Source organism: Ovis canadensis, chromosome 3, assembly GCF_042477335.2.
Source record: "Ovis canadensis isolate MfBH-ARS-UI-01 breed Bighorn chromosome 3, ARS-UI_OviCan_v2, whole genome shotgun sequence".
Taxonomy (NCBI): Eukaryota; Metazoa; Chordata; class Mammalia; order Artiodactyla; family Bovidae; genus Ovis; species Ovis canadensis.
Window position 1 is genome coordinate 182,346,991 of NC_091247.1, and position 13,268 is coordinate 182,360,258.

Sequence of the window (13,268 nt, forward strand, 5' to 3'; positions counted from 1 at the left end):
TGGTGTTGGAGAAGACTCTTGAGAGTCCCTTGGACTGCAAGGAGATCCAACCAGTCCATTCTGAAGGAGATCAACCCTGGGATTTCTTTGGAAGGAATGATGCCAAAGCTGAAACTCCAGTACTTTGTCACCTTATGAGAAGAGTTGACTCATTGGAAAAAACTCTGATGCTGGGAGGGATTGGGGGCAGGAGGAGAAGGGGACGACAGAGGATGAGATGGCTGGATGGCATCACGGACTGGATGGACATGAGTTTGAGTGAACTCCGGGAGCTGGTGATGAACAGGGAGGCCTGGCGTGCTGCGATTCATGGGGTCGCAAAGAGTCGGACACGACTGAGCGACTGAACTGAACTGAACTGAACTGATATGTAAATCCACACTGGTGCATTTATTTTTGCAGGATAAAACTGCAGGGATCTTGAGTCATAGGGTATGTGATGTGTACTATTAATGTTAGCAGTTACTTTTCCCAAAGCTTGTAGAAATGTATGTTCTGCCACTTACCAAATCCTCGCCTGTCCTGGATGTTAGTAATCTTTTAATTTTTTGCCAATCTGAAGATGAAAAATGGTATCTGTAAGCATTCTCTCTTTTGTTCCCCTCCAATCTATTCTCTATTTGGCAGTGATCTTTAAAACAAAAAACAAAAAAAAACTTTACCATGTCATCTCTCTGCTCAAAACGCCTCATTTATTTCCCATCACTCTTAGAATAATGGCTAAGAGTCATGCTTTGACATGGCCAAAAAGCAACTTGTGGTCTAATTTCTGCCTCTCTGGTGAGCTTTTTGCCCAGTAGGGCTTTCCCAATGTGTCTCTACTCTCCTGAGAAATCAAGATGACATATTAGTTTGTTTGCTGGTATAAGTCTCAGAGGAAGCTACACCTTTTAAAATGTGACTAACTTATGCCTGAAAGGAATAATTATTTCTATTTTATTTGCCTTGATGGAAGCACTTTTCCAATTGCTTTGGGCTGATCATTTAGAGTAAACAGGGACGCATAGGACTTGTCAAAAAAGCATGTTAGGGCGACACCTTGGCTCCTGAGGAACAGGCATAAAGTCTGATTATAAATGTAGGGGGGTTTTGCTTCTCTTGTTTTTAAGTTGGACTTTTAAAGTAGAAGCTGCCTTTAATGTGCTGGTTTGTAGAACAGGAAATCTGATTTTCAGTGTGATAACACATTCTTTGACATTAACCAGTACGGTTGGATTTTTAATGACACTTTCATCTTCAAAGCTCTTTACCAACATGGTGGTTTAATTATTCATTTTTTAGTTATGTTTTAAAAAGACAGTCTTCAAAGCCATCATCCTTTCTCCTTGGAAATGAAGCTCTCCTCCTTTCAAATGTTGCTTTCTCACCCTCAAGGGTGAAAATAAATTGCATCTCTCTCTCTCTCTTTTTTTAAACAAAAAGAATACAATAGAAATATACTCTTTACACTATGGAGAAATGATGTCCTTATATCCTGGGTGGGATTAGAAGAGGTCTGGAAGCAGTGTTTAAGCTGTGTTTACAGTAAGCACTGAGAAATAACTTTGGCTAAAAGTGTTTGTTACTGCTCAGCCTTTTGATGTGCTCTTAAAAAGTAGCACAAATACATCACCACCCAGTCTTCAACATAATAATAGGCAGACCCATATATTTGTTGCTAAAGTGTATTTCTTTTCTGTTCCCTTCAAAAAATGTCTACTTGGGTTTTTAAAAGTTTTGGAGAAGAAAACCCTCAAACTTTCCCCAAGGTCCTCCCTGACTTGACACATTTTTTAACCACAAGGGAGCAGTGTTCCCTTTGATGAGGTCTTCTCTCCAACTCTCCAGAAATGAAAGAGCAAGTGTAAGTTTGCAAACAGTATAAAAGCTCCTTCCATTAGCCCTGGACGCCGGAAACCACAAAGGGTAGTCAAGTTTTGATTTTCAAGGAGAAAGCCTCTGGTAAACTTTCGCTCAGCCGCCAGTAGATCTGTTGGTTCCTGGGAGGAGCTCTTCTGAAACCTTGAAGATTCCTGTGCTCATGAAGACCCAGAGCGGTGGATTACAGTAATTGCAAAGCTTTTGGTGGCTTTGGAAGATTACTCAGTGTTTGGTGTGCATTGTCATTTCCAGGCCACGGGACCGAGGGAGGAACCCCTTTTGTTATCTTTTGAAATAAGAAGATCAGAAGGGAAGAGAGGGTTTGAAGTGTGGATTAGAGGGGGTCCTAAGTCTTTGCCTATCACCTCCGCCTGGATCATTATAAAAAGATCGAGGAGTGCAATGAATTTAGGGAATCCTGCAACGTTTTCTTGAAGCTTGTTCTGAAACCTAGCTTCCGGACCCAGAAACTTCTCCAAAAGCTGACCAGCAGTATCAGGCAGTCTGAATGGACCAGGATATCCGCTTTGAAGATTTTCAGTCATCTTCTGCTGGGAGATTAACCTCTGGGGTGATTGGTTTTCTTTTTGGCGAATGATGGAGAAACGTCCACAGGCCGGACTGCTGACCCTGCCGTATCACCTGCGCCAGGTGCCTCTGGGCGTGCCGAGGTCCCTGCCCGGCCTCCCTCTGCGGGACTCCTTCAGAGTCTCCGAGAGTCTGGACCCCGCGGGTTGGGAGCGGGCGCTCGGCGGCGGCGGCGGCGCCCCGAGGCGGCCCTACCTGCCCCTACGGCTGGACGGCGCCTTCGAGCCCGCCTTCCTCCGCAAGCGCAACGAGCGCGAGCGGCAGCGGGTGCGCTGCGTGAACGAGGGATACGCGCGCCTCCGAGACCACCTGCCCCGAGAGCTGGCGGACAAGCGCCTCAGCAAAGTGGAGACTCTCCGCGCCGCCATCGGCTACATCAAGCAGCTCCAGGAGGTGCTGGAGCGCCACGCACGGGCACAGGAGGGTGCGGCCGGTGCCAGCTCCTCGCGCAGGGCCGAATGCAACAGCGACGGCGAGTCCAAGGCCTCATCGGCGCCTTCGCCCAGCAGCGAGCCCGAGGACGGGGCCAGCTAGCGAGCGTCCCCCGCGCCAGGCCCCTCCCGCGGCTCTGCGCGCATTTGGCGTCTGCTCTAAGGTTCCCTCCGGAGGTAGCTTGCATTTGCTATCTTACCCTCCCTCCCCCGCCCCGCCGCCACCCCTGCTCTCCAGAAGTAAATCTTAGGAAATAGGAATGAGTGCTCTAGGGAGACATTCTATTTGTTTCCATCCACACCCCACCACCACCACCCCTTATTTGGTATGTGCCTGCAACAAAGATGCTAAGGAAACTCTGCCTATATCAAATAAAAGCTGTACCAGACTCAAGGGCTTCCCTGATGGATCAGCTGGTAAAGAACCCGCCTGCAATGCCGGAGATGCCAGTTTGATCCCTGGGTCCGGAAGATCCCCTGGAGGAGGAAAATGGCAACCCACTCCAGTATTCTTGCCTGAAAAACCCCATGGACAGAGAAGCCTGGCAGAGGTAACCGTCCATGGGGTTTCAAAGAGTCGGACAAGACTGACTGAGCAACTATGCACGTACCAGACTCTGAACTGCTCAAAACGGTAATTTGCCACAGTCAGCAGGGGTGGGTAAATTAGGGATGTAAATACTGAAACAAACTCAACCAATAACCAAAGAAGAACTTTCCGAACTAGCTAACTAAATGACAGCCCTAAGATGAGAGGAACGGTTTTCCTGCCTTTGGGAATTGATGAGAAACGCAGTGACACCATGCTTTGGGTGAAACTGATCCTGAGACTTGAAAACACGTTTGCCAGAGCCTGCAAGACCAGCCTGTGCTGTTGACTGAGCGTGTTGAACGTTGGTACTAGAAAAACCATTACATATTTGAACCATCCTGTTTCATCAGAAAGTGGCCATGTGGAAACCTCATAGTATTTAGTGAATAACAACACATGTTCGTATCAATGATCTTTTTGGAAGAGAACTCAGATTTGTATGAAAACTTTTTTCTCCTCTTGTTTTGTCCATTTTCCTTTCATCTCCCCTTGTTCTCACTCCACCTAACCTTCAGTTAAAGTAACACTGTGACTGTAAAATAGGAAAAGGAAAAGGACCTGCTCCTTTCAACCAGGTTGAAGGGGAGGGGAGGGATGGAGGCCGGTGCATTCTCAAACTTCTATCACCTTGAGGGGCTTTCAGCTATATTGAAATGGAAAGACTTTGGCAGTCTTTTTTTTTTCTTCCTGAGAAACAATTATAAATTCAGTAGGTTTTAAGTCAAAAGCTTGTTGACATGTGAAGATAAGCCTCCTGTCGTTTGAGTCCCTCTCCAGTTTTCCAATGTGCTGCATTCCCCTTTCCACAGAGACAGCTTTGCTAATAAGGGGATGGGGGGTGGGGGTGGAGGAACCAGGAAAAGGATGAAAAGAGAAAACGAACAAGGGTGAGCCTTCTCCAGGTATTCACTGAAGTTCCACACTGAGGTAGGTTTTATTACCCCCCTTTCTTCAGATATGTGAACAAAGGGATGCAATAAGCAATGAATGTCTTTTCAGAAATTTTGCTGCTTTTCACATTTTGTCCAACTTATTCTCATAAATTTGTGAGGTGGGTATTATACGTATTTGGAGTCTTAAAAAAAAAAAAAAAAAAGACTGGGAGAGATTACATGCCTTGCCCAGTAGTTAGTGTTTCAAGAATTAGCTGAGCTGAGATCTAGTCCAAAGTCGGCCTAACCCCAAAGCCCAGGCTTGCTTTCTTTCTGACCATGCTCTCCCTTGCCCTGCCATCTGCTAGCTCGGTGACTGAGCAAATGCTCCTTAAACTCTCTGCAACTCAGCTTCCTTGTCCTTGTCCTACTATTTCACATAAGTGTAAATTAAAGACCTTGGTAATCTGCAAGCTACAATCCAATGATTAAGTTAGTAGTGTTATTTATTAGCTCCAGGGAGAGTAGGCCTAATTAAAAATGATCTCTAGATGGAGTGTGATTTCCTCAGTGTTTCAGAAGCAGGGTAGAGTAAACCACTCTTCACTAGCATTCTATCTTCTATTGTAAGGTTCTAGGAGACATGACCGGTGGAATGCCGAATCCATGTTAAAATGTATTATTGATATTTATTATGATGAATTATGGGATTCTATTGTTTCAGGCTGCTCAGATAAATGCTATGCCATGATTTACCACCAAGCTTTACTTTTTCTTAAGAAGCAAGAGGAGATTTGTGGTTTGAATGAGCAAGAAACAGCTATTTTCTTACCCATTACTTAGTTACATTCTCACAAACTCCTGTAATGTATCCATTTTGTTCTCCAAGCTGGTTCTTACTCCAGTGGGAGTTTCAGTGAAGCAAGTATGTATAGGTGAGATATATTTTCTAATTAAGAAAAAGAGAAAACACTCATGTTATTATAATACCTTCCTGGCTGAGTTGGAGGAGAGGCGAACTAACCACGCTGTTCATTGGAGAACCTTGAGAGACTTTTCTCAGGAGCTTTCTATAGGTGGTAATAACACTCTTCATTACTTTTTTCTGCTCCAGCTAATGGGCAGGCACCTTGACATTCTCTTTTCTAAAGTAGTAATAATATTTTAAAAAGTATATTTTCTTAATCTGTACAGGTTATGTGGTTGCTTTCAATGCAGGAAAAAAGAAATAAAGTTTTTTTTTTCACTTCTTCAAAATATGTGTTATGAAATGTGTGAATAAATATACTATACTTTGCACACATGAGTTTACAAAGAGAACAGGGGCTTCTCTAGTGGTCCAGTGGCTAAGACTTCAAGCTCCCAATGCAGGTTCAATCCCTGGTCAGGGAAGTAGGTCCCACATGCCACAACTCAAGATCCTGAGTGTTGCAGCTAAGACCTGGTGCAGCCAAACAAAAAAAAAATTTAAGGGGAGAGAGAGAGTACAAAGCAGTTTTAAAAGAGAACTTTCTTTCTGGATAAAATGCCTTGAGACATCTGGTGAGACTTTTGTTTTCAGTCCTATCGTGAATAAAGCAATGATTTTGAGAAACCTTTTGGAATAATAATAATAAAATCCCACGTCAATCATGTAACTTTTTTTAAAGGGGGAAAGAAAAATAGGCAGTTTTTCTGCAACTTTCCTAATGCCATAGGGAGGCATGCCAATCCAGGAATAAGCCCTCTTAAAATGTTCAATCTTCCCCTTTTCTATGACTGAACATCTAACTAACCATAGTACAATTTGATTTTCAGGAATTCCCCAGTGGGCCAGTAGTTAGGACTCTGAGCTTTCATTCCTCAGAGGATCCAGGTTCATTCCTTGATCAGGGAACTAAGATCCTGCAAGCTGTGTGGGTGGCAAAGCTCAAAAAAAAAAAAAAAAAAAAAAAGACTCAAAAAGGACAAAATTAACTACCAACAAGTGACATAAAAGCAATGGAGTGAATGGTAGTTTTAGGGAAATGATGCCTTCATGAAAGGAGAAATATTAATGTCATTCAAGATCTTGTTTCTTTGGATACTCAGCCCCAATATAGTACTTAATTACATTGTATTGCTTTTGGAATATTCATAACACTGATTAACAACTGCGACACCTTATCTCCACCCTGAGGGTGCAAAGGCAGAGGGGCTGTCCTGGGGTGTGGGCAAGTTTGCCCTCCAGCTTGGTGTCTCACCAATCTGGTAACCTTGGGCGATTCCCTAACTTCAGTGATCTCACTTCCCCATGCTAGAGCACATGAAGATTGGACTGCATGATCTTTTAGGCCTTCAAGCTGGAAGATGCCTTTCTTCTGATATGTGTGAAATCCTAGACTAGGGGAAACAGATGTTGGTGAGACATGCCCACTTCCTGCCACACAGCTCAGTGGCTCTGTGCTTCTGTGTCATCTCTTCCTACTGGAAAGATCCAGTCCCAGAGCAGCCGTTTATGCTTTACTGAATCCTAATCGCTACTACAACGCTTCATTTTAAAAAGGCAAGCTTCATAATCTTTTGTGGAGTAGACTTTGAAGAATATTACGATATGGAAGAAAAATGAACCCATTTCACCTCAGTATGAAGGAAAAAGGTTATGTGTTATAACTGGTGTTCAAAATGAAAAATGTTATGATACAAAGAAAAGAGGAGTTTATTCTAGCTTCAAGTGAGGTAAGGACTAGGAGGAAAGGCATTGGGGGATGTAGCCTTAAGCAAGGAATTGTATTTGGAGAACAGAACCTGAGAAACAGATTAGAAATGATGGCTGAGAAAAGGTTCTAGGAGGCACTGAGAGCCAGGTTAAAATAACTTGAACTTTATTTTGTAGACAATGGCAAACTATTGGAAAAAAAGGGTTTTTTTTTTGGCTTGGAGAGAGGGTAAACTGTTCAGTGCTGTGGCTGAGAATCACTCTGGTGGTAGGAAGCGGCAGACCAACAGGGTATTGCAATCATGAAGAAAGAGGAAGTGAGGGCTTAAACAAAGCCAGTGGCGGTGGGAATGGGAAGGGATGAATTGGGAGATAAAGTGGGAGTAGCATTGATAGGTCTTGGCTACTCATAGAGGATGGGGTTGTGGATGAGGAAGAGGAAGAAGTTAAGAGATGTGTCTAGTTAGTTCTCACCAACTGAAGTCAAAAACACAAAAGAGAAAGCAGGTTGAAAAGAGATATGTCTTGTTTTGGGAGATGCTGGGTTTATATTAATAGGTTACTCCTGTCCACAAGCAGTTGAAAATGCTGCCAGTGCAGTCAGGAGGGAAATCAAGGACAGCTGTAGGCTTAGAGGCACATGCATATAGACTTAGTGACTGAACAAGAAGTAGATGAGATTTCCCAGGGAAAGAAGGCCTACTCTGAAGGAGTGGCGTAAGAAAAATGTCTTTGAAGAGGACCAAGAAGCTGGAAGGAGAAGGAGCTGTGAGATCATGGTAATTAAATGCAGATGTCATTTTGCAAGGAGGAGGGAGTGGACAGCATCATATGAGTCAGAGCTGTCAGGGGATTTAAATGTGACAGGGATCCATTAGATTTAGCCATTAAAAGATCACCAGAGACCTTTGTGAAAGGAGTGGGGTGAGAAAGCAGAGGGAAGGCTAAAGACTCCCCTTTCAAGACGCTTCACAGTGGACAGAGTAGGAGAGCTGGGATGATACAAAGGGGACCATTGGAGGAGAACATGGCACATGGAGAGTTCTGAGCCTGAGGTCCTACAAATAGTTCAGGTCAACACAGAAGCTCACGGATGGCAAAGGTTTTCAGGAGTCTGAAGTCTGGTGGAGGTGGAGGTCCTAGAAACTGGCAATATTAAAGAACTGGGAGGGCACCAGAATAGAAGGTAACCAGTTGAGACTAAGGTGGGTGTTTTAAATCATTGAAGATGAAGTAGATGTCTGCAAATGCCTGTCATTTGTAGGAACAGTGATGACAATGAGAAAAGGACTGTGTGAAAAGTATGACTGTACGCGTTTAATACTGTCCTGTAGAACTGTCTGGCTTCAAAAGCATGGAATTCAGTTTTTAATGACTTCGTTTAAAAGTTGCACAAACTCCTCTCAGAAACTTATATGACATTTGTATTTAATATTTTATAATTTGTGATTATAATTAACTATGAAAGTTCACCAGTGTTTATTATATGAGATAATGATAATATACACAACACACCTTGCCTGAGTCGGGCAGCAAATAACAGATGCTCAATAATTTATTTTTTCTCTGTAGCTTCTAGGGCTAAAAATAAAATTCTCACAGAGACCAACTTTTATGGAAGGAGATGCAATGTATCAAGGGTTGGTGAGAAAGAAAAAAACAGTCGTATTTTCTTCCCTTTGTGGAAATATCTGGAGATGGGGAAGAAAAAATAACTTAGGAAAAAGGAACAGGGTTTGGAGGGGAGTAGAACTGAGATGCCCTTGGGCTGGTCTGCTTCTTTGGCCTAGCCATTTCTGACCTGTGGGTAACATAACTTCAAAGGGCTTCCCTGGTGTCTCAGTGGTAAAAAAAGAATCTACCTGCAATGCAGGAGAATGCAGATGTGGGTTCGATCCTTGGGTCAGGAAGATCTCCTGGAAAAGGAAATGGCAACCCACTCCAGTATTCTTGCCTGAGAAATACCATGGACAGAAGAGCCTGGTGGGCTTCAGTCCATGGGGTTGCGAGTCAGGCATGACTTAGCAATCAAACAACATACCTTCAACTCAGGACACTTGAACTTAACACTCATCCTTCTGACTTCAGGTGCTATAAACCTTAATTGAACTTGAGACCAAAGTCCCACCAGGTCGGGGAAGGTATTTCATAGGATGAGTCAGCATTACCTAGCTATAACCAAGTCAGCCAACGTTTCAGATGGTGCATTTCACAAGCTTTCCAAGCTGTTTGTCTAGACAAAGGTTTTCTTCAAAGCTCCCAAAGTTATCATTGTCTTCTCCCAAAATGGGTAACAATCCCACTTGTCACCTTGGGAATGAGACTTTCAATGGAAATGTCAGTGGAATCCTTCACAGAATGATCACTTCGTGACCCTTCGCTTTCATCCATCGCCAGCCCTTTCATGTCCATCATGCAGACAGGCTTCTGGGAGAGGGCAGAGGGCCTGACGCTGCTTTATTGGTCCATGAAACTGTAGAACCATTCCCAGCTCTTTGATTATCATCGCTGAGTTGTGTTTGTTTTTATGCACAGGCTCTCTGGGTGGTGAGAATGATTTTTAATCTGTTCGTAGCTATTTAGCTGTGTCCTTTGCTGCAAACCTGTCAGCAGCCTTTTCTTGTTGGGTTAGTCACTGTCATTAACCATGGTCAAAATGGAACTTAAAAAGCAGCAGAAGAAGTGTGTCCAGACAATCGAACTGGTTTTTGCCTGCAAAGCAAGCCTTGAGAGGGGCACTGAAGACATTTCTTATATCCCTGACAGTAGAAACACCTCTGAAGAAGGAATCAGATCTCAGAATCACAGGACTAGAAAGGGCCTTGGGAAATGACCTGATTCAACCCCAGGAGTTTTAGTGAAACGAAGGATTAACCCATGCAAGGCAAAAGCATATCTGTTCTCTCTTAAAAGACCTCTAGTAACAGAAATTCTCCGTCAGCTGACATTTCTTGAGGACCTACCTGAGAGCAGGTTGGCCCTTCTATGTATTATTCTCATTTGATCTTTACAACCATCCAACGAGGTATGTATTACATGTCACCTTCATTTTAAAGATGAAGAACTAAAATTTAGAGAATTAACATATCATACAGATCAGTGGTAGTAAATCGTCTATGGATGGTCTTCATCCATCCATCTGTACATCCATCCATTCATCAATCAGAAAATATTTACTAGTTGCCTACACAGAGCTTAACTTTAGGAAGAGGAAGAGTCAATAAACAAGCATAAATATGTTTTCAGGTGGCAATAATGGCCAAGAAAAATAAAGCAAGGATTTCTGTAATTCAATGACTCTTCACTCTGATTTTCAACCAACATCTCTTCTCCTTTTACTATTCTAAAGCAGCCCTATGCGAGATTCAAATGACTAGACAAATCTCAATCAGAACAGCCATTAGGAGCAGTCAAAGAAAGAAAATTAAACTTGGGAGTCAAAATACCAAGTTCTCTATGCCTGGCTCTGTCATTATTTGGTGCCCTTCAGCAAGCTACTTCATCTTTCAGGCTACATTCCGATTTGTAATGAAGGGATAATACCTACTAGGCAAACCTAATTAAAGTCAAGTGAATGGCTCACATAATCCTTTCTCCCACCCTCCCTCATTTGTTTGTTGGCTTATTTATAGGTGACAAATGAATTTAGAGAGATGCACATTCCATAGACAGAATACAGTCCATTTGAAAAGCCGAGAGGCCCTGAAATATGGAATGGTTAGTTTTCGCGGGCTGGGTAATTTCACAGGCTAATGAGTGGGAGGATTATCCCAACCATTATGGGGAAGAGGCGCCGATGTCCAGGAATTGGGCCACGGCCCACCTTTTGGCCTTTCAGTGGTTGGCCCTGGAACTGTCATGGCACTGGTGGGTGTCATTTTGCACATGCTAATGTATTACAATAAGCATATATGGAGGCTCAAGGCCCACTGGAAGTTGAATCTTTCGCCATCTTGGATCTAGTTGGTAGTTGGTTCTAACCAGTTTTTGTCACATCCGATCAGTCCTGGGTGTTCATTGGAAGGACTGATGCTAAAGCTGAAATTCCAATACTTTTGGCCACCTCGTGTGAAGAGTTGACTCATTGGAAAAGACCCTGATGCTGGGAGGGATTGGGGGCAGGAGGAGAAGGGGACAACAGAGGATGAGATGGCTGGATGGCATCACTGACTCGATGCACATGAGTTTGAGTAGACTCCGGGAGTTGGTGATGGACAGGGAGGTCTGGCGTGCTGTGATTCATGGGGTCACAAAGAGTCGGACACGACTGAGCGGCTGAACTGAACTGAACTGATGGCTGTCATTCTTTTAATGGTTGTTTAAAGGGGAATGCCCCTTCCCTCCAGTTTCATTCCCTCCTCAGAGATCTAATGGGAAGCAGAGGGGCGAAGGTCAGTCTTCTGAAATTGCTTCAAGGCTGAGTAAGGGCATCAATTCTGCCTAGCCCTCCCTCATTCATTAAGGACTAAAACCATACGTAAAAATGTTGGGTATACTGCAAAGCAGGAATGGTGATTTTTAACATGTAAAGTACCTACTATATGCTTGGTACTTTTTTCATTTACTATACATCTATCTGCAAGGTACAACTTCAATCACCACTCACTTCTCTATGATATGTCCTCTTTAAAACACTATCTTCAGATCACTGGTATTTCAGATATTAGTTTCAAAGCAAGAGCCTTTAAAGACTAGAAACTATTAATAACTTGGCACACTCCAAGGTGCTTGATTAATAATTAATAGCATCTTCATACTCAGCTGATCCAGATGGACCCAAATCATACTCTCTGGACAATGTGAAAATCCTATGTAGTCAAGCAATGGAGCAGATGCAAAAATAAGGACATAAATGAGAAGTAAGGACAGAAGGGGTAATGTGAGTTGTGTACTGAAATATCAGGCACAGGGAGTTCTAAACACTTCAGCAATACAGATGATGCTAAAAGCAATTTTCAGAAATAGGAGAAAGTTACTTCAAAAAAGCAAGAACAAAATAGGAAAACCTAAAAAAAAAGTTATCTTGTATGTAAGCTTTTAAACGTTATATGAAGATCAAGGTTATATGAAGATCAAGGTTATATGAAGATGGGAGCATCTTAAGGTCTGTAAGATTTTACTTCAATATTTGAATCTTCAGTTCCTTGTTGCTCCACAAAACATTTCACAAAGTTAGAAAATTAGTGAGTGTTCTCATTTTATGTCTCATGAATTGGTCTTTGCAGACACATGTTGATGACAGGAATGACACAGTCCATCATCAATGTGTGAATGTCAGTGCTTTTTAAAATATTACTGATAAACCTACTGACTTTAGAGGCCTGAAAAAGATGTGCACAGTAATAAGACTCATTTCATGCCTGGTGAAACCAGACAGTCCCTTATCAAAGTGCATTCCCAGCTGTGTCCATGTGCCCAGGCATGGGGAACATTTAGAGCAATAAAAACAGCTGGTTACTTCAACTTTGTTTGAACATTCATTTTTAAATGGCTTTTGCCTGAAATGAAAAAATGACATCTTTAGAACAAGGAAAACAATGTTTAGTTTTCTTTTTGAACTCAAAATATTAACTATTACTTCCCAAGGTCATTAATAGGGCCAAGTTTGGGAGAAATGCTACATATAAGAAAAGCTTATAATATAGAAATGTCATGGCACAAACCATTTCTATTTCTCTACCTCATTTGCTCCCCTCTCCCCTCCCCAGTGACTTTCAAAGCGTCCAATAGGATGTAACATATGTACCTTGGATGATCGGCAGCATTTCCTGCACTAACATCACAGTTCTGGAAGCAGACTTTGCTAAATGACATCACTGGGGAATCCCAGTTAGAGGGAGTCCACACAGATACTCACTGTTGCCTCATCTCTGGAGAGGAGAACCTAGCACCTGCCAGAAGCCTGTTTCTCATCCTCAAATGCCCTCCAGTGTCCACTGTATCCTTAACTCACCTGTGCACAATGATCACTGGTCCAACCCAGAGGCACAAGTAACATATAATTACTGCATTAAGATTACTAACTTATTGGTAACTTTCAAACTCTAAACACATTTAAGTTACTGAGTGCTAAAAGTAAAGACATGCTATTTCATGTCACATTTTTTCAGAGGAAGTCTGCTTTTCTCTAGCTATCATTTAGAAGATACTCCAATGGGGGATTTTATTATAAGTTGAGGGATAAGTGTTAGAAAAGAGTATTTTAAGGCGCATCTCTGAAAGCAACCAGGGAGAAAATCAGAAAACAG

At 42.6% G+C, this 13,268-nt stretch overlaps 1 protein-coding gene across 1 annotated transcript; it reads left to right on the forward strand.

Annotated features, from left to right (window-relative positions):
• Positions 1–1,279: 1,279 nt before the first annotated feature.
• ASCL4 (achaete-scute family bHLH transcription factor 4) lies at positions 1,280–5,600 on the forward strand. The gene has a single exon (XM_069581085.1). The coding sequence runs from the start codon at positions 2,455–2,457 to the stop codon at positions 2,980–2,982; it is 528 nt and encodes a 175-aa protein (XP_069437186.1). The 5' UTR covers positions 1,280–2,454; the 3' UTR covers positions 2,983–5,600.
• Positions 5,601–13,268: the final 7,668 nt, after the last annotated feature.